This window comes from Schistocerca americana, chromosome 10 (assembly GCF_021461395.2).
Source record: "Schistocerca americana isolate TAMUIC-IGC-003095 chromosome 10, iqSchAmer2.1, whole genome shotgun sequence".
Lineage (NCBI taxonomy): Eukaryota > Metazoa > Arthropoda > Insecta > Orthoptera > Acrididae > Schistocerca > Schistocerca americana.
Window position 1 is genome coordinate 177,922,255 of NC_060128.1, and position 19,999 is coordinate 177,942,253.

The following is a 19,999-nucleotide window of genomic DNA, read 5'->3' on the forward strand; positions in this document are numbered from 1 at the left end:
GTGAATCCCCTCAACTCAAATTTGTCACATTGGTGCACTGCTGCTGCCATTTGAATTCAATTTTGCCAGGTAGAGATAGGTTTTCTGCACAATCGCATATATTGCCATTTTTAAGACTAAGGGGAATTTTAAATCAAACACTGGACATTTTTATGTTAATTTCAAGTATAAGATGCACCCAAATTTTGGAGGCAATTTTTTGAACAAAAAAAGTGCATCTTATAGTCCATAAAATATAGTACCTATGGAAACATACCAAGAACTTTTTGAATCCATACTGCAGGGAACTGGTGTTGTATTACTGTTCAAAGTTGGATCAACATGCTGTTAAGCATGTGGTCATAAAGTGGATATGTAAAAGGTGTTAAGAAATACTTTAATGTTCGCTACAGGTTACCTTCTTTGAACATTCTAGGATCTTGTACTTTGGAGCACATGGAAACAATTTCATTAGCATAATCAAAATATCCACGGGTGTACTGCCGGTCTACAGTGTCCAATGGGCACAATGTTTCGGCGCTCATACATGTCGCCATCATCAGGTGAACTGACGGACTGAGCTCCTGTGAACGTGCCGGCACGGTGTTCCGTACGCTATGGCTGCTCAGAGGGAACTGGGTTCAGTCGCGGCGGAAGCCGATTTAAATACCCTCCGCCCGCAGCGTGCTCCCTCCGCCGTCCGCGCCCTGCGCCACGGTCGCGCAGTGGAACAGATTGCGACGGTGTCTGAGATGACGTCGGAGTGATGGCTCTGTCCGCCGTAGTCGTCACAACTATACGTTTGCTCGATTTACTCTCGATTAACCCAATCGCTGGTTCCCAAGCCGTGGTAAGATTATAGCCACAGTCACGGTTTATGAGGTCGTCATTGGTGCGAATTTCGATGGACTCTCTAACAACGCTGTCCCAGTATCTCGACGTCTGTACCAGAATCCTCGTGCGTTCATACTCCACAGCTGCCACTACCCTTCACGGAGGAATTGGGTACTTAAAACTCTAGTACATAGGGTGTGCATTATCTCTGATGCAGAGAGGCTACCCCAGGAATTGGAACATCTGAGAACTGTATTTCAAAAGAAAAAATGGGTACTCAGAGTGGCAGATTCAACGTGCTCTCCGCCCAACCACTCACTACAGCACAACCTGTGGAGATGGGTGAAATCACGAGGCAGGAGGTAGGCACTGCGTTTATTCCATATACAGGCGCACTCTCGGGAAAAATCGCCCGCATTTTTGAGAAACACCGGGTTGGAACTGTGTTTTGTCCTCCGAATAAAACGTGCTCTGGTGGGGAGCGCCAAAGATGACCTCGGTTTGAGGAAGGCCGGCGTGTACCAGATTCCGTGTCAATGTGGCAAGTCGTATATTGGTCAGACAATGCGTGCCATCGAGGATCGATGCCGTGAACACCAGAGGCACACTCGACTGATGTATTCGAGCAAGTTGGCGGTCGCTGAACATTGTTTGTCGGAAAATCACGCTATGGAGTATGAACGCACGAGGATTCTGGTACAGACATCGAGATACTGGGACAGCGTTGTTAGAGAGGCCATCGAAATTCACACCAATGACGACCTCATAAACCGTGACTGTGGCTATAATCTTAGCAAGGCTTGAGAACCAGCAATTGGGTTAATCAAGAGTAAATCGAGCAAACATATAGTTGTGATGATCACGGCGGACAGAGCCATCACTCCGACGTCATCTCAGATGCTGTCGCAATCTGTTCCACCGCGCGACCGTGGCACGGGGCGCGAACAGTGGAGAGAGCGCGCCGCGGGCGGAGGGTATTTAAATCGACCGCCGCCGCGACCGAACCCAGTTCCCTCTGAGCATCCATAGCGTATGGATCTCCGTGCCGGCACGTTCACAGGAGCTCAGTCCATCAGTTCACCTGACGATGGCGACATGTATTAGTGCCGAAATATTGTGCCTGTTGGACACTGTAGACCGGCAGTACATCTGTGGATATTTTTATTATCAAATATGCCGGGAGAAACTCAAGAATCAATTTCATTAGCATATTCTGTTGTGCTCATTAGGTGAGATGCATGTGGTAGGAAGTTGTGTGTTCATTCCCTCGTGGTGGAATGTGACTTCTTAGATTTTGAGGTTAAGGCTTCCCATGACATCTAATGATTTTTGTTTTCTTTTCTCCGTGCACATTAATAGCTGTATTGAGTGAGGTGGTGTAATGATGAAGGCCCTTTACATACATTCAAATGAAGCATAATTAAAATCCTTTTAAGCCATCTGGATTTACATAAAATCATTTATATTCTACATTGTGCTGCTACAGCTGTCAATACTTCAACCCACTGTGAGACTGAATATTATGTCAAGTCTGACGATAGAACGCTAGTGGGTACAAATGCAACTGCAACGTAATGAGGCATACCCAAGCCAAAGTGAGTCAGCGTGCATCGTACCTCTAAATAAGTAAGAGACAATGGCATTTCACTTATGTATGTACACGGTGGCCATTGCAACAAATGACAAGTTACTGTGAGCTCACAGTAGTATTTCTTGTCTTTCATTACTGATCACATTAGTGCATTGTTACAGTCCCTGGTCTGGCCTTTGAGAGATGCAAACCATACATTGTGCCACCTTTCTAGATGTTGATCTCCATTGACACCTCAGTCCACATCAAACTCACCGACCCCTTCCACACCAAAAAATCTCCCCCATACAGCCTGGCCACCTGTGGTAAACACATCTGCAGTGATAAGAACTCCTTCGCCCAGTATGCTTAAGGCCTCACAAAGGCCTTCGCAGATAGGCATAACCCCCCCCTCCCCCCCTCCTCCCGACCTAATAAACAAACAGCTCTCCCGTGCCATACCTCCGCACACACCTGATCCTCACATCCATCCCAAGAACCGACCACAAAGAAGTGCCCACTTTGTCACCCAGCACAACCCGGGACTAGAACAACTGAACCATGCTCTTCATCAGGGCTTTGATTATCTATAACCATGCCCTGCAGTGAGGGACATCTTACCTAAGATACTCCCATCCCCTCCCAAAGTAGTGTTCCACCACCCACCAAACTTCCACAACATCCTAGCCCATCCCTATGCCACTCCCATCCCGTCTCCTGCCACAGGGATCATACCCATGTGAAAGAACCAGTTGCAAGACCTGCCCAATCCACCCACCCAGCACCTCCTACTCTAGTCCCGTCACAGGCTTATGCTACCCCATCGAAGGCCGGGCCACCTGTGAAAGCAGCCACGTTTAGACGTGTTCTGCAGCAACCACTGCACAGTGTTTTACATTGGTGTGACAACCAACCAGCTGTCAACCAGAATGAATGGCCACCGCCAAACTGTTGCCAAAAACAAGGTGGACCACCCAGTGGCACAACATGCAAGACTGTAATACTGCTTCACAACCTGGACCGTCTGGATCCTTCCCACCACCACCAGCTTTTCTGAGCTGCGCAAATGGGAGCTATCCTTAGAGCACATCTTTCGCTCCCACAACCTCTCGTCCTAAACCTGAAGTAACTTGCTATCCCCCTTGTGTGTGTGTGTGTGTGTGTGTGTGTGTGTGTGTGTGTGTGTGTTTGTTTCACCTACAGCTGGAGAAAGGAATTTCATTCCAAAAGCTCTGTTCCTTCCTTTTGTTTGTGTATCTGCCGATGGCACAGTGCTTCTGCCTTTCGGTGAGTCACTTCTTTATTCCTATATAATTCGTAGATTTCAAAATTTCTGTCTCACCATCCAAATATTGGTTTTGCTTTGTACCCTTAAGTTTTTTAAGTAGCAAAAGCAGTTGCTGGAAAGGTTCCTTCGATAAGACGTTGGCCAAATGTCAGTTTCACTTCCTCTGTCTTCTGACCCACTGAGCTACAGCTGCAACATCTGGATTCCACTTAGAATGACTTCATTCTGACCTTCCAGCATTCCGCTTATTTAGTTTTTCAGACCCACACTGTTTTGGTTTTGTATTTTGACTTACAGGGAGCCACGAAATTTGAATGCCTACGGTGTGTAGTCGTGATGTTACTTTTGTAAACTTGTTTGTTGCAGCAGTCACGACTCCCAGGAACAGCAGTATGGTGAGCACAATAGTCTGCACCATCGTGCCAGTGGTGCTGCTGGCAGTAGCGATTGCAGTGCTGTACTACGTCTACCGGCAGAGAAATCTCAGCCACTTCAACGAGGTAAGCTGTAAGCTTTTTACTCCACTGTCACTGTGTATTTTCTCGTGCCAGGAAACAGAGGAAGAAGAATGTGAAACTGTCTTTCCTTAGAACTGTAGAGTTAGTATTGGCAGTTTATTCATCCAAGGATCATTTGTCAATGATATAGAATTTATCAGATTAAATCAAGGAAAAAAGTAAGTCAATAATTGCAAACAATCGAATGTATTTGAGGCCCTGGAATAGCTGGAGTTGCTGAGATCATATCCCTGAGTTTGACAGTCAAATACAGCTTTTATTAAAAAGAGAGAAAAAAAAAAGAACAAAGGCTATTATTGTACTTGAATTTATTCCCTTATAACAGTCTCAGTTACCGTATTTACCCTATTAGGACAGGATTATTATTATTATTATTTTTCCAGATTCGTCATTTGAAAAATATGGGATACTCTTATATTCGCAAATTAAACTATTGCTGCTTGAGGTCAACTTTTTTTTAAAATAGCATTTTGAAGAATTTGGGAGGGCAGGGCTCAGCGAATGATATTCACATTCCAAAAGGCTTGAGATTTCCAGATATGCCAAAGTACTTGATACAGTATTGACATTATTGACATTGCTCAATCTATAATGTGATATTCGACATTGTGGGGTTTCTTTTTTCTTTCTTTATGCTCATCGTGCATGTAAAATAGTCAGCAAAGGTTTTTAAACTCTTCAAAAGGTCCCTTCAAAAAAGTTTAAAACTAAACAAATCCTGCTGAACTGATAACACTTAAAAATATCACTTAAGGTAACATAGGTCTTAAAACATATTGAAGAAATGGTGTGCATCTGTACAATAATAAAATAGGCCTGTAATAAATACAAGCCGCTAATAAGCAGTAAGAGATCAGTTTGAGGCAACGTAACCCTCAGTCTCAATAGCAGCAATATCCGGGCAACTAATACTGTGCACTTGACAAATGCGTTTCAAGTTGGCAGCATAACAGTTTATGTAACGAGTGAAGAAAGCGAGGTGCCATGTGTAGGGTGTGAACCAATCACAGCACAATAATCACTGCTGGTTGTGAAGTGTCGTGATGTTGAAGCTCCCACATTGCTGGCTTTGTTTTGGTTGAGTATAAACAGTGTGCATTGTGTATGGTATCTACCGCGTGCCTGCACTATATATTGCTTTGTTTTGCCACGGTTAGGAACTTCTGATACTTGGAAAATGTCACTGAAAGGATTTTGTTCGTCTAGTGACAGTCCTTTGCATCAAGGTGTGCCTCTCAGCAGCCAGGTGATGGAGTTATTGGGAGTTGGGAGTTTTATGAGCAGGAGAAAGAGTATGTAAGAATTCGTGGGCAGTCATCAAAATCTTCCGATAAAGTTGTGGAATGAACATCAAAAACTTCTGAAATTAGCACAAGAACAGTAGTAAGTAAGGGAGTGTTGTTGCAAAAGTTCAAAGATGTAGACGTGAGTCGTAATGATTCTGAGCCATCTGGATCAGACAATATATTTTTAATGACCACTGGAAAGAAGAAGAAGTAGAAATAGAAGGAACAGCCTAACCCTGTCACCAACTTACATTCTCTCCAGGCTGATGCTTAGGCTTACTACAGCAGAAAAAAGTATCCTGCTGATGAAGCAAAGTTACTACTGTCATTAAAAGAAAGTGAACTTGTCAGGGGTGGCAAAAGTCAATAAAAATTGTCCTGAAAAGTATGGGTTTTTGTTACAGAACTCTAGATAGATGCAACGTCCTGTTATAAATGGCACATATTGTTATGGTTTGAAGCATTTTCTTGCTCAAAATTATAGGCAAAGACATTCATTCCATAATATGGCTGGATGAAATGCGGATTAACACTGGGGAAGCTGTTAGTAAATGCTGGATGGATGACACCCCAAGCAGTGGGAATAGAAGTTAATTAATTGTGGTCCATGCAGAATCTTCCAGTGGTTTTGTCCCTGGAGCACTTTTATGTTTATGGTCTAAAAAGACAGGTGTTTACCATGAAGACATGGACCATACATAGTTTTTTGAGTGACTCAGGAATATTTTAAAACTAATTTCTGTCTCTGCAACAGTTGTAATCGACAATGCTCACTATCATTTAGTGACACTGAAGAATGCCCCAATCACAAACAATCACAAGAAATTAGAGATCACATGAAGTTAGAGTGCAGTGGTAAAATGCGTGAAGCGTTACTGTGGATATGAGCTTCTTTTGTTTTTATATTCTCTTGTTAAAGAAAAGAAGAGAAGGAAACGTAGTAGGTGAATATGGATTGGGGGGAAGAAATGAAAGAGAAAGCTGCCTGGTAGAATTTTGCACAGAGCATAACATAATCATAGCTAACACTTGGTTCAAGAATCATAAAAGAAGGTAATGTACATGGTCAAAGCCTGGAGATACTGACAAGTTTCAGATAGATTATATAATGGTAAGACAGAGATTTAGGAACCAGGTTTTAAATTGTAAGACATTTCCAGGGGCAGATGTGGACTCTGACCACAATCTATTGGTTATGAGCTGTAGATTAAAACTGAAGAAATCACAAAAAGGTGGGAATTTAAGGAGATGGGACCTGGATAAACTGACTAAACCAGAGGTTGTACAGAGTTTCAGGGAGAGCATAAGGGAACAATTGACAAGAATGGGGGAAAGAAATACAGTAGAAGAAGAATGGGTAGCTTTGAGGGATGAAGTAGTGAAGGCAGCAGAGGATCAAGTAGGTAAAAAGACGAGGGCTATTAGAAATCCTTGGGTAACAGAAGAAATATTGAATTTAATTGATGAAAGGAGAAAATATAAAAATGCAGTAAATGAAGCAGGCAAAAAGGAATACAAACGGCTCAAAAATGTGATCGACAAGAAGTGCAAAATGGCTAAGCAGGGATGGCTAGAGGACAAATGTAAGGATGTGGAGGCTTATCTCACTAGGGGTAAGATAGATACTGCCTACAGGAAAATTAAAGAGACCTTTGGAGAAAAGAGAACCACTTGCATGAATATCAAGAGCTCAGGTGGAAACCCAGTTCTAAGCAAAGAAGGGAAGGCAGAAAGGTGGAAGGAGTGTGTAGAGTCCAGAATGAGATTTTCACTCTGCAGCGGAGTGTGCACTGATATTAAACTTCCTGGCAGATTAAAACTGTGTGCCGGACCGAGACTTGAACTCGGGACCTTTGCCTTTCGCGGGCAAGTGCTCTACCAACTGAGCTACCCAAGCACGACTCACGCCCCGTCCTCACTGCTTTACTTCTGCCAGTACCTCGTCTCCTACCTTCCAAACTTTACACTGAGCGAGGTGGCGCAGTGGTTAGCACACTGGACTTGCATTCGGGAGGACGACAGTTCAATCCCGTCTCCGGTCATCCTGATTTAGGTTTTCTGTGATTTCCCTAAATCGCTTCGGGCAAATGCCGGGATGGTTCCTTTGAAAGGGCACGGCCGATTTCCTTCCCTCACCCGAGCTTGCGCTCCGTCTCTAATGACCTCGTTGTCGACGGGACGTTAAACACTAATCTCCTCCTCCTCCTCCTCCAAACTTTACAGAAGCTCTCATGCGAACCTTGCAGAACTAACACTCCTGGCAGGCACACCTCACGCATGCATGACCACTATCTGTCCGCTCTCTCCAGTCTGCGCATGGTTGCTCATTTGCTGTCACTGTGGTAGCAACCCAAAAGGGAATTCTTATATACATTGTTATTGTTTAATAGCTCATCTTTATGATATGAAATGGAAAACCGTATTGGCTGTTATGTGTATAGAGGCTGCTGTTGAAACATCGCTATTGCAGTATAGCCAACCTAACTTGACATAATGCGTACTGTCGAGTGCACGTTTCACCAGTGCGAGTATAATGGGGCTGAACATTCTCTTTGAGAACAGTCTTTGCAAGGTAAACATTACCAGTACCTGCTTTTATTCTCTTCACGTAGCACACAACACCATGGAGTAAAAGGCAATTTGATGAGGACAACAGTTTCCATTCTTTCTCTGTTCAGTTGCTGTCATTGCCAACAAGCAGCAAAATTGATCACGATACCCTTGCAGTGAAGTAAGAGATTTGATGTTAACACTTTTAACCTGTAATACCCTTTCGATATACTTCAGCTGGCTCTCCAGCTGAGGCATAGGAACTGATCACTACAATCCAGTACCTGCCGTCGGTCATGTGAATCGTTGCTCTTCTAAGGTGCCTTTCTTTGCAGGCCACTCCATAATTGAGATATTATCATAGAATGTGTGGTAAAAAGAGAAGCACCCAGAGGCGAGTAGAAAGCATAATGAGACTTAATGGGCTGAGTGTGTATGTGATCTTATTTCAGTGATTACAAAATTGAGTCAAATTGACAAAGAATTTGGCAATACGAGCCCACATATCAGTATTATGTCCCATCCCCTCCGGTCTGAATTCGCACACTGATTCTGTAGGGAAGAATGCCACAAACCCGTTGTATATCCTCCTATGAGGAAAGCTGGATCACAACTGTCGTAATTGGTCCTCTGTATTGTCGATATTGCACTGGTACGGAGTTGACATCCGAGCTGGTTTCACGTATTATCGGGGACAGATGTGGGGATTTTGCTAACAACGATAGTAATTCAACTTCACAGGTGGTTCCATAGAAGCTGCAGTCACACGAGAGGTAACTGGAGGACACAGGATATCAGTGACCAGCAGTTGTGTCATCAGAATTCCCTCAATTACTACCAGCCACGACTCGAAGTCATAACCGACGGCTCCCCGCACCACGACACCGGGAGTCATACCGCTGTGCCTCTGTAAAACATTTAAAGAATGGGACTTCCCCCAGGTCACTACCGTACTAGCTGAATGTCGTGCGTCACCGTTCGTCAGCAGTACGTGCTTCCCATTTGCTGCACCACTCCAAATGCAGCCTTTTGTGTTATGGTGTTAATGTCAGCCTACGCGTGAGATACTCGAATAATGAAAATTGAAACAAACTGCTGTGTTGTAATTCAGATGTCCTTTGTGTGAAACACGCTACCAGTTATGACGTGAAAAAGTATCACCTCCGTGCCCCGAGTGTGCTCCGCTGCCGAGGTACGGACCGCAGTGTCGGTCTGACGGAGTCGTCGAATGGAAACAATACGACTTATCGGGCATATTACACCGGCATGTGCGACCGACAAAGTCGAGTGCGGCGGCCCAAAAATCGACCGAATTCCCTAACTTTCAGTAACGAGCCTATCAGTTATTCCAATACTTCCCGTCCGGCTGCTGTCCCACTGCCCTCGACGGATTATCGGAGACTACACACGAAACGTTAATTCCATAATCTGGCTGTTGCTAGTTCCGACCGATGGCGTGGGACGACACAGAATGTTACGAGGGGTCCATTACTTTTAGTAGGACGGCAGCAGATGCAGATGTGCAGGGGTTACCAAGTGTTTGGTGCACAGTATGGCATTCCTCCCTTGTGGTAGTTAGGTGTGATCATGCGAAACCTCAACGGCGAGTATGCCTGCCCTCGTGTTCTCCTGCAATCCGATGTTGTGTCACTGTCGCATCCGAGTGCCTCACAAATGTGAATATTGTACGATTTGACTAGCTGGCCGAAAGGAGATCCAGAATGAGACACATTTCAGATGTACCGATAAAGCTGCTCTATGCAAATACGTGACCCCTCTGTGTCCCCGTCAGCGATCACTCGACGTCTGACACTGTTTGCGGTCCTTATGTATCCTACAAGGCGTAGTAACGGCGCTAATCGTGAGCGAAGCTAAAGCTCTCTGGTAGCTGTTCTACTTGTCACAGAGGATTGCAACTTGAGTCGTTTACGTACACGCTTATGGAATATGCACGCCCAAAACTGCATTGACATCTGACCGTGCCTTCTAGATGCTTCACTTTTTTGTCATGTGGTGTATGTTTACTGAGGAGAGAACAGATGTTCATATGTGGCCTTGTTGTAGGTAGAGACATGGCATTTCTCTAGAGTAATTTCTAAATCTACATCCATATCCGTATTTAGCAAACCATTGTGAAGTGCATGGCAGAGAGTACTTCTTACACACCAATTATTAAGGGTTCTTTCTGTAGCTTTCGCGTACGAAGTGTGGAATGGACGATTGCTTACATGGCTCTGCGCGCGCTGCAGTTAGTCTAAGACTGATCTGTAAGAGAGTGATATGCAGTATATTTTTAGATTCGTCACTTAATACTGGTTTTTGAAACATTGTACATAGACAGTCACGGGATATGTGACCTGAGGTTTCTTGTCAAACCGACTGTTGTACCATTGTCGGGTGCCCGTCCAGGCGCAGTCGTTTTCGTAACACGATATTTCACCAGCATACCTTGCCGTCATCTTCAGGTGATACTTGTAGAATGAGTGGGATGTACAAAAGATGCACAATGTAAAGGTATCACCTGAAGACGATGGCTCACAATCAGCATCCATTGTCCCCCCATATCTAATGCGCCAAGAACCCAAACAGTGTGTTGCTAAACGCTACCCTACCACCTAGTGACTTTGCACGGAAACATGACCGAGGTCATTTCTAGGATGCACACATACCAGGTGGCATAAAAACAACATTGTTTTCAACAAATTGAATGATAGGTTTCCACTACTGTATAAACCAGGGGTCCACCTCACCATTGATGAGATGCTCAGCTTGTTTAGAGGGCGCTGGAACTAGTGAAATTGCAGGTAGAAGAAAGAAGTGCCAATGCAAGAGGGTTATCTAACCAAATTGTTCAATCAGTGGAGACTATTCTACAAAAGAAAATCAAAGAAGTGACAACAGAAGCACGTCAGCCTCCCGTAGGGAAAGGTCGGTGCGTATTTGTGTAACAGAAGCTAAAACAAAGAGGCAGAAGTACAACAATCTAATTAAACCAAAACAGTATTGTGGACAGTGTCATAAACATGTGTGTAACACACATTCAGAAAAAATTGTGAAGTCTCTCTCTTGCCTTGCAGTTGAGGACTCAGAGTAGTCTATTGTATATGAACACATCTGTATTTTGTATTGTAATATGTCAATTTTTTATTCACTCAATCCAATATTTATAACAATTAACAACATTTATAAACTGATACCTTAGTTAAAATACATAAACCATTTTGAAAGTTGTAATTTTTCATCAGTAAAGTTATTTAATACCTTGGGCATCCTAGGGTTAATTATACCACTGCATAAAAAGGGAACAGTTATGACTGTCATAACTACAGGGCTGTCTGTATGTCATGTCATCAGTAGTGTACAAAGTACATACTTATGTATTGGAGAGGTAACTGAGAAAGGTGGTGCAAGAGGATATGGAAGAGGAGCCAGTGATTTTAAGCCAGAGTGCCAGAACCAGAGCCACATTTGCACAATAAGAACATTTGCGGATAGAGCACAGCCGAGAACTGGAACCTCTATATTTCATTTCTCAATCTTAAAGGTGCTTTGGACTCTGTGCCAAGGAAGTACATGTGGGAGGTGCAAAGTGTGTCCAATAAAATTGGTGAGTGCTGTGAAGAGTGCATATAAACAACCAGTGATAGTGGTTTGTATTCGCTCATGAAAATTCAGGTTAATTCCCAATGGAGGAAGGAGTCAAACAAGGTGATGGCCCTCACCGCATTAACATCTTTCTAGATAAAGTAACAATACTGTGCAAGCTGTGAACTCACAGTTTGAAGCTTGGAATGTGGAGACTACAACCAGTCTATCTGCAAAGATTGCAGATGATATTGTATTGGTGGCTGATACACCAGAAAGACTTCAGCAGGTTGTGGTGGAATGGTATGAAGAAATGAAGAGGAAGGAAATATATTCAATGCACATAAAAGCAAAGTAATTCGGGTTTGAAAACAGGACAGACAGGAGGAAGGACTCAACACATTCTTGAAAAGCCTCTTGAAAAAGTAGACAGTTTTGAATATCTTGGCACTATACTTAAGAAGTGAAGGGAGAATAGAACAAGAGGTGCTAAATAATACTAAGAAAGAAGTCTCAGTGTACTACTGGACGAATAACATGATAGTAGTGAAGGAAGTATGAAAATTAACATGCAAATTTACATTGCAGTAATGGCATTACATGGTATGCAGAGTTTGGCACTACGAGAGAACCACTGAAATAGGATTTTTGTCACAGAAATGAAGTTCATAAGGAGAGCAGCAGTTTTTATAAAGTCACAATTTATGTAAAATTTTAGAATGTACCTAATGTAAACAATGAAGTATTTCATGTTTGGTTATTTTCATTAGTCATGGTTAACATTGCCAGTTACAAAACCCAATTAGGAAACAAGTAAAATCTGTAAATAAGAAACAAAAAGTATCAATTATCTACTGAAATTTATATGTCAGTGCTAAAACCCTGAAAACACAAACTGTAGATTTGAGGAATATGCATGTATCAAGATGTCGACTAAACCTAAAATGCAGTCTGTGAGAGAAGATTGTTGACAGCTAGCAGTACTGTAGCTAGCTTTTGGCTGCAAAGTGCAAACTACTGCAGGCAAAAATCATAGTCATCCATGGAGCTGGGAGACCTACATGAATACTGTTAAGGTGTCTGGCTGAGACAGGCATTGGAAGTAGCCGCACCAAGCTCGTTGCAACTGTCAGGCATCTTCTCTTGCCATTTCTGTTGTAGGATCAAATACATCATTGTGACCTGACTAAGGCAGTTACATTTCAGCATAACACTTGCGATCTACAAGAAATGATTAATAAGTAACATTGCCCATTGTAGCACACAGGAGTGAGAGGGCCAATTCCGCATCAGTTGGACCAACTTTATGATTCATCCTCGCCTGACCATCTCCAATTTGATGAAATTTTGTGCAGATGTTCACTGTAAAATTTGAGTTGTGCAAAATTAGAGGTCAAGATACATACATTGCAAAGCTTTTGGAGGCTTTCAGTGGAGTGCTCCAAAATACCAACCAAGATCTACAAGAGTTTGGCCTAATTTAAGACAGTTTGAAATCGAAATTGGAAGTAATGTAAGTGAGATATTTGTATTAGACGGGAAAGCTTTTGTCTTCACGCTTTTAAAATTTCAGTGCTGTGTCATTCATTGTTTTCATGCTACACGAGGTCAAGATGGGGAACAATCACGGCAATTTTTCAACCCTTTTGTGACTTCAGTAATTTTGCAACAAACAAAGTATATAGATTGTGCTGTAGTTTATCATTACAGAACTTACACGTTTTCAATTTTAGCAAACTACAGCAGTTATTTATGAGTATTCTAGAAGTTATGAATATGTAAACATGCCATCAGAGTTTTTGCATCAAATTTATGCAGACTTCGATGCGATATCATGAAATATTAGACCTCCTGTTTTCTTTATTTTTGTTTCATGAGAAAAAGAAAAAAGTTTTTTTGGGCTAGAGAAGATTTAATTTATTCTTGAGACCCTCCAGATAAGATTCAAAAAATAGATTTCGAAATACTGCAGTTAAACATTTGTATCAAATTGCACAGCAGGTAACACTCAGATCACACAGAACTTTGGCATCAAAATGTAAACAACTAGTCGTGCCAGGTGAGTTTCTTTGCAGGAATAATACTCCTGGTGTGCTGCAGTTGACTCACTTATCACGAGGAGTAAGTATTCAATGAAGTTGAAGTTGCGTGTGAAATAACGGATTTCAATAAATAATGGGTTTAAAGTGTGCACAAGTTACCCATTAAAGATCCCATTATGGCAATTTTTCTAGGTAGTGAAATAACAGTGTGACACAGTGTCTTGTTCTGATATTTGTATAACATACTGATGTTTTTTGGTGAAAATGTTATGTCTGCTATAGTCGATCATTAACAAAATTGTGTTTTTTATCGATTACATTTAATACAAAACTCAGAGAAACTGTCAATCTGGTACTTGAAGTTGTTCAGTATCTACATAAAAAACGAATTCCTGTATTAAAGGAGAGAAAACCTCATATATATTGCTATGCTTTAAAAATATTTGCTAAGTGTGTCACATTCTTTTGTGTGTAATTGTCAGTTGTGAAACCGTTGTGTCTTAGCATGAAAATGATGTGAGCATAACAGAAATTTTTGTAACAAGTAATATTTTATTGGAAGGGTTGTGGTTAATACTGTTTTCAATTTTTCATGCTGCCTCATTCTTTTCCATTTATGGGAATAGTGGGTAAGTTGATAAATATGCAACAATGCATGTATATTTGTGTGTGGGTAAAAATACTAAATTTTTATTTTCTGCTTTAGATTGACAGTAAAGGAAAAAAAGAGCTAAATGTCCCTAGTAGTATGTTTTCTCATCAAAAATATCACCAGTGACAATGCAAAATCAAAAATTATAGAATTTTTCTTGTACTTACATTAAGCTAAATAATGACATTTTTATATATTTTCATTATGCTGTAGTGTAGCACAGTACACTAAAGCCAATCCCATTACCTCACCCCTTCCTCACAATGTTAATGTTGACTTCATAAGCCAGATTTGAAGAGATCAGAAAAAATATATTATTTTCATTGGCGCTGAAATTTTGATTTGCTGCAAAGAATGAGAAGCTTGTTCCATTTTTTAAAAGGATATTGCTGTGTTGTTAGTTGTAATTTAAATGTAAAAATTTGATTTTGGAAGAAATGCTCAAGATTTACAAATGTAAAAATTGTTTAAGATAACACCTACAGTTCCGTTTGTCTTATGAAAGTATATTAAATGTGTAGAAGATTAACTGTTGATGTAGAAGAAAGGAAGAGAGTTATTTTGAATATTTTCCCTAATGATTTGTGACTTAGTATTTGCATCATGCTAGAATAAACTCTAAAATTGTAGTCTGTCCTGCTTAATTTTGACTTCTCGGTTACTGCATTCGTGGTAGGCGCTTGCCAGGTATTAGAAGATGAGTGTTGGTTTGACAATCATATTGTTAGCTGCCAGAGACGTTCTTCCATTGTCTGCCTTACTGATGATCAAGAACGCTATTTTCGCTTCATATATACGTAGTCATTAATTTTCTTTTTACATTTCTGTGTATGCCATGTCTAGATCTATACTCTGCAAACCACTGTAAAGTGTGTGGCAGAAGATACCTCCCACTGTATTAGGGGCTCTTGCCGATCCATTCGCATACAGGGTGGTTCTTAATAACATTTAATAACTCTCAGAGTGACATAGATGACACTGAGACTAGTAATTTAATACAAGACACATGGGGCCGCAAATATGGGGGACGTACCCCTAAAGTGGATGGATGTCACATCCGAAATACGGAGGGCATTTTCAAATGTGTGGAGGGTATTTTCTAGTGTGTGCATGAAGGGACGATTGAGCGGTGCTGTTCTTGCATTCATGCAAATGGTGCAAATTATGAACACTTTTTGTAAATGTGATCTTTTGTAAAGACAGAATTTACAAAATTGTTGTCGTTTCTGCAACCGAGCAAAATTTTCTCATATTATGTCTTTTTTTCCTTTATGTCCCTTCATTTTTTTGTTTATGGACATTATTTGCTAGAGAAAACGAAGTTCGTTTACTGATAATGACGCAATTCGGAAGCTTATACTCATTTACTTGTAACGCAATATTGTAGGTTTTTGTTGTGCTGTACTATGCAATGAACCAGCGGTGACCGCACAACTAGTAAATAAATTAAGAAATTAATATCTCACAGTAAACACACATCTGTCTCGTGCAATGAAAAACGTACTGCCCTCTGCATGCAAGACTTGAACCCTAAGCCCCACGCACTAAAGTCGTGCACGGAGCCACATTGACGTGAATATCTGACGCAGATTGGGACGATCGGGTGTGACGAACAGATAGCGTTAACCGCTGCACGTGTGGCGAGGTATGTCGTCTGGTCACATCATCCACTTTTGGGGTATTTCTGGACATTTGTCGTCCCATGTGTCTTATATTAAATTACATGTCCCAGCGTCATCTGTTTTGCTTCTTAGGCTTTTAAACATTTATAAGAATCACCTTGTATGTAACAAGGGAAGAATAATTGAATCTCTGTACTTGCAGTAAGTAGATAAATCTGGTCTTCAAAGCCTGTACAGGAGGGATACATAAGATATGAAGTACACCATCTTATTGAAACTAACCGACCACCCCTATATGGTGTGGAACTGACCACTAGATTTCTTGAGAGGTGGACCTGCCAGCAGAAAAGGAGGCAGGAAGTATTGTGTTGTCAGTAGAGAAGCAATAACAGCAGAATGAAACTTCTTGGCAGATTAAAACTGTGTGCCGGACCGAGACTCGAACTCGGGACCCTTGCCTTTCGCGGGCAAGTGCTCTACCAACTGAGCTACCCAAGCACAACTCACGCCTGTGAAAGGCGAGGGTCCCGAGTTCGAGTCTTGGTCCGGCACACAGTTTTAATCTGCCAAGAAGTTTCATATTATCTCACACTCCGCTGCAGAGTGAAAATCTCATTCTGGAACAGCAGAATGGATCAGTCAGGAGAGCGTAGTGACTTTGAATGTGGACTAGTCATCGGATGTCACCTGAGTAACAAATCTGTCAGGGACACTGCGACCCTCGTAAAGTTGCCAAAGTCGACTGTTGGTGATGTTATCGTGCAGTGGAAACAAGAAGGAACGACTGTAGCTAAACTGAGACCGGGCAGACCTCGTGTACCGGTGCACAGGGACCGTCGAGCATTACAGAGGGTGGTCATAAGAAACCGTGCGGAATCAGTGGAAGCAATCACTCGCGAGTTCCAGAGTGCTCCCAGCTGACGAGCTACCTCGATGACTGGGTGTACGGAGTTAAAAATTACGGGATTCAGTAGTCGAGCAGCTCCTCTTAAGCCACACATTTCTGCAGGCAGTATTATGCGACGCTCGAGGTGGTATAAAGAGCGATGCCACTGTACAGTGGATGACTGTAAACGAGTGATCTGGAGTGATGAATCGTGGTATACCCTGTGGAAATCTGATAGTGGAGTTTGTGTTTGGTGAATGCGTTGGAGAATACACTAGACTCTCACTAATCCGGCCATTCCTGGCACATATGGGTGCCAGATTAGTGGAAGTGCCGGATTATTGAGTGTCTGAAATTTATTTTATTCATTTATTTTGTTTTTTATTTGTTTTGATAACATAGGGCATATAGTGTACTGTGCTTTATTAAACTGAAGGATACAATTTTAAAACATTGAGGATTTACTTTATTAAATCCAAAAATACATTAATTTTCAAAGAAAACTTGGTATTTGAGTGTATACTGTACAGTCATATCACTCACTATGAAACATGTCCCTAATTTTTAACTGTCACAATGATGATACGCGACTGTGGCATGCTTTATCTTGCAACTGCTTTACAATCATTACATCGGTACTGCATGTATCTGGTTGTTGCATAATGTACTCCAGGAAGACCTCAGCAGCTTCAGCACTGGCAGTGTGAGAAATCTTAATGCTCTCTCCTCCTGTATCCTCTTCTTCATCACTTTCATCATTACTTTTTTGCACACTTTTGATTATTTCTTCATCTGTTAAAGTTTGTTCCGAATCACAGTTCTCCTCATTCAGCCACTTAGTAGCACCTTCATCATCAATTTCTTCTGCTCCTGGAAGGTTGCGGAACATGTCAGTGTACAAAGTAATTGATAATTCCGAATTGACTGGCCCATCGCTGTCACTCACTACTGGATCCTACTTGGCATCAATGGATGGCCACAATTTTCTCCAGCTCACGTATGTTAATTGCTTTCCACGTCTTCAGTATCGTCTTGATAGAGTTGTTTTCACTTTTGTTCAGCAAGGAGGCGAGATGTGAATGTCGATAATGACGTTTAATTCATTTCAAAATTCCCTGGTCCATAGGCTGAATCAGGGCTGTCACATTGGGTGGGAGAAAGAGTGCTTGTACACGTATACCATCGGACCTTAGAGAAACATCTGAAGGATGACTGGGAGCATTGTCAGTTACAAGGATAGCTTTCAGTGGAAACTTTTTATTCTTTAGCTCTTTTCTCACTGCTGATACAAAAGTTCATGGAACCACCAAGAGAATATTTATCTGTCCATCCAGGCTTTCTTCTGAGCACAATACTGCACTGGTAGAGTATTTATGTCATTGTGTTGAAAACAGCGTGGGTGTTGGGATTTTCCAATCACCATAAGCGGTAGCTTATGACTCCCGTTTGCATTCCAACACGCCATTAACGTTACGCGCCGTTTCTGTTGCTTGTAACCACGAGCTTCCCTCTCATTCTTTGCAGCTAATGTTTTTGAAGGAATCATCTTGTAAAAGAGTCCTGTTTCATCAGCATTATACAAGGCATTAGCAGTTAAATCTTCTTCCTCTATTATACTTATCGTTATCTGAGCAACTTTCCCCGGTGACTGTCAGCTGCCGAATGCCGTGTTGTTTTTCTCAGTACGATAGCCGACCTTCGCTCGCTGCAAACAATTTACTACCGCCAAGTTGTTTGTTAAATCCAGCTGCTTTTTCCTTTATAATCGGGCCACTGACTGGAATTCCTTTGCTGTGTTGTTGTTTGAACCATCTGTAAACAGCTACGTCCAGTTCTTCATTTTCACTCTGTTGCATAACCTTCCGTTTTCTCAACACTCTATCCATCTGTGTTGAGTACTGTCGAATAACATCATCTTTCTTTTTGATGTCACAAATAGTTGTTCGTCCAATATTGAACTCGTCAGCAATGGCTTTCTGCGAAAAACCTCGATTTAACTTACCTAAAATTTTGTGTTACTGTATAGAAAGTTACAATTTCAAATAGAGTATATAAAGCATTGTTTAACTAAGAATTGTTGCACACAATAATTCATTGTGCACGTGTTTTTGGATGTGCACTGGATTACTGAGAAGCCAGACTACTGAGGGCCAGATTAGCGAGAGTCTAGTGTATGTACTGCCATTACTTTTAGTGCCTTCAGTAAAGTACGGAGGAGCTGGTGTCACGGTATGAGGGTATTTTTCACGATTAGCATGTGGTCCTCTTACTGCACCTAAGAAAATGCCAAGTGCAGAAGGATACGAACACATTTAACAGCATTATGTGCTGCGTACTGTGGAGGAACAGTTCAGAGATGATTGTTTGTGTCAGTATAACAGTGCACCCTGTCATTAAACATCATCTGTGAGGGAATGGTTTGTGGCCGAAGCTCCGACATGAACCAGATTGAAAACCTTTGGGAAGAGTTAGAATGTCAGCTTTGTTCCAGACCCCTACGTTCGTCATTACCTTTTTTGGTTTTGGCTTGCGAGAAAGAGTGAGCTGCCAGTCCTCCAGAGACATTTAGACTCCTCATTGAAATGTCACCAGCACATTTCAAGCCACTGTAAAGATGAAGGGTGGACATACTCCATATTAATGTGCGCCAAAAGGTGTCTGCATAGTTGCAATCATATAGTTTATATTTCTAGGTTCTTCACTTAAAACTTGTTTTGAAGCTTTATAAACAGGCTTTCGTGAGATAGGTGTTTGTCTTCGAGCACACACTATTATAAATTTTTCAGCGTTTTAGTGACACTCTTGTATGGGTCAAACCGACCTGTGATCAGAATGAGATTTTCACTCTGCAGCAGAGTGTGTGCCAATATGCCAATATGAAACTTCCTGGCAGATTAAAAACTCGGGACATTTGCTCTACCGACTCACGACCTGAGGTACTGTCAGAATTGAGGCTGTGGGGATGGGTAGCTCAGTCGGTAGAGCACTTGCCCGCGAAAGGCAAAGGCCCCGAGTTCGAGCCTCGGTCCGGCACACAGTTTTAATCTGCCAGAAAGTTTCAACCTGTGATAATTCATGCTGTCTTTCTTTATATGAATTCAGTATCCCGTGTAAGCACTATTTGGTATCAGTTTCTTTTGGAGCCCGATGACATTTTCCTTATAACCTACCAATGAACTGAAGTCTG

At 41.8% G+C, this 19,999-nt stretch overlaps 1 protein-coding gene across 2 annotated transcripts in view; it reads left to right on the forward strand.

The window, feature by feature from the left end:
- Positions 1–19,999, forward strand: part of LOC124552424 (activin receptor type-2A) — a 109,459-nt gene that overhangs the window by 49,928 nt on the left and 39,532 nt on the right. Inside the window, exon 4 of one of the 2 annotated variants that reach the window (XM_047126696.1) lies at positions 4,038–4,171. In XM_047126696.1, the coding sequence (XP_046982652.1) occupies positions 4,038–4,171 (134 nt within the window). The remainder of the gene's footprint in view (positions 1–4,037; positions 4,172–19,999) is intronic. The other variant, XM_047126697.1, reaches the window with a different exon arrangement.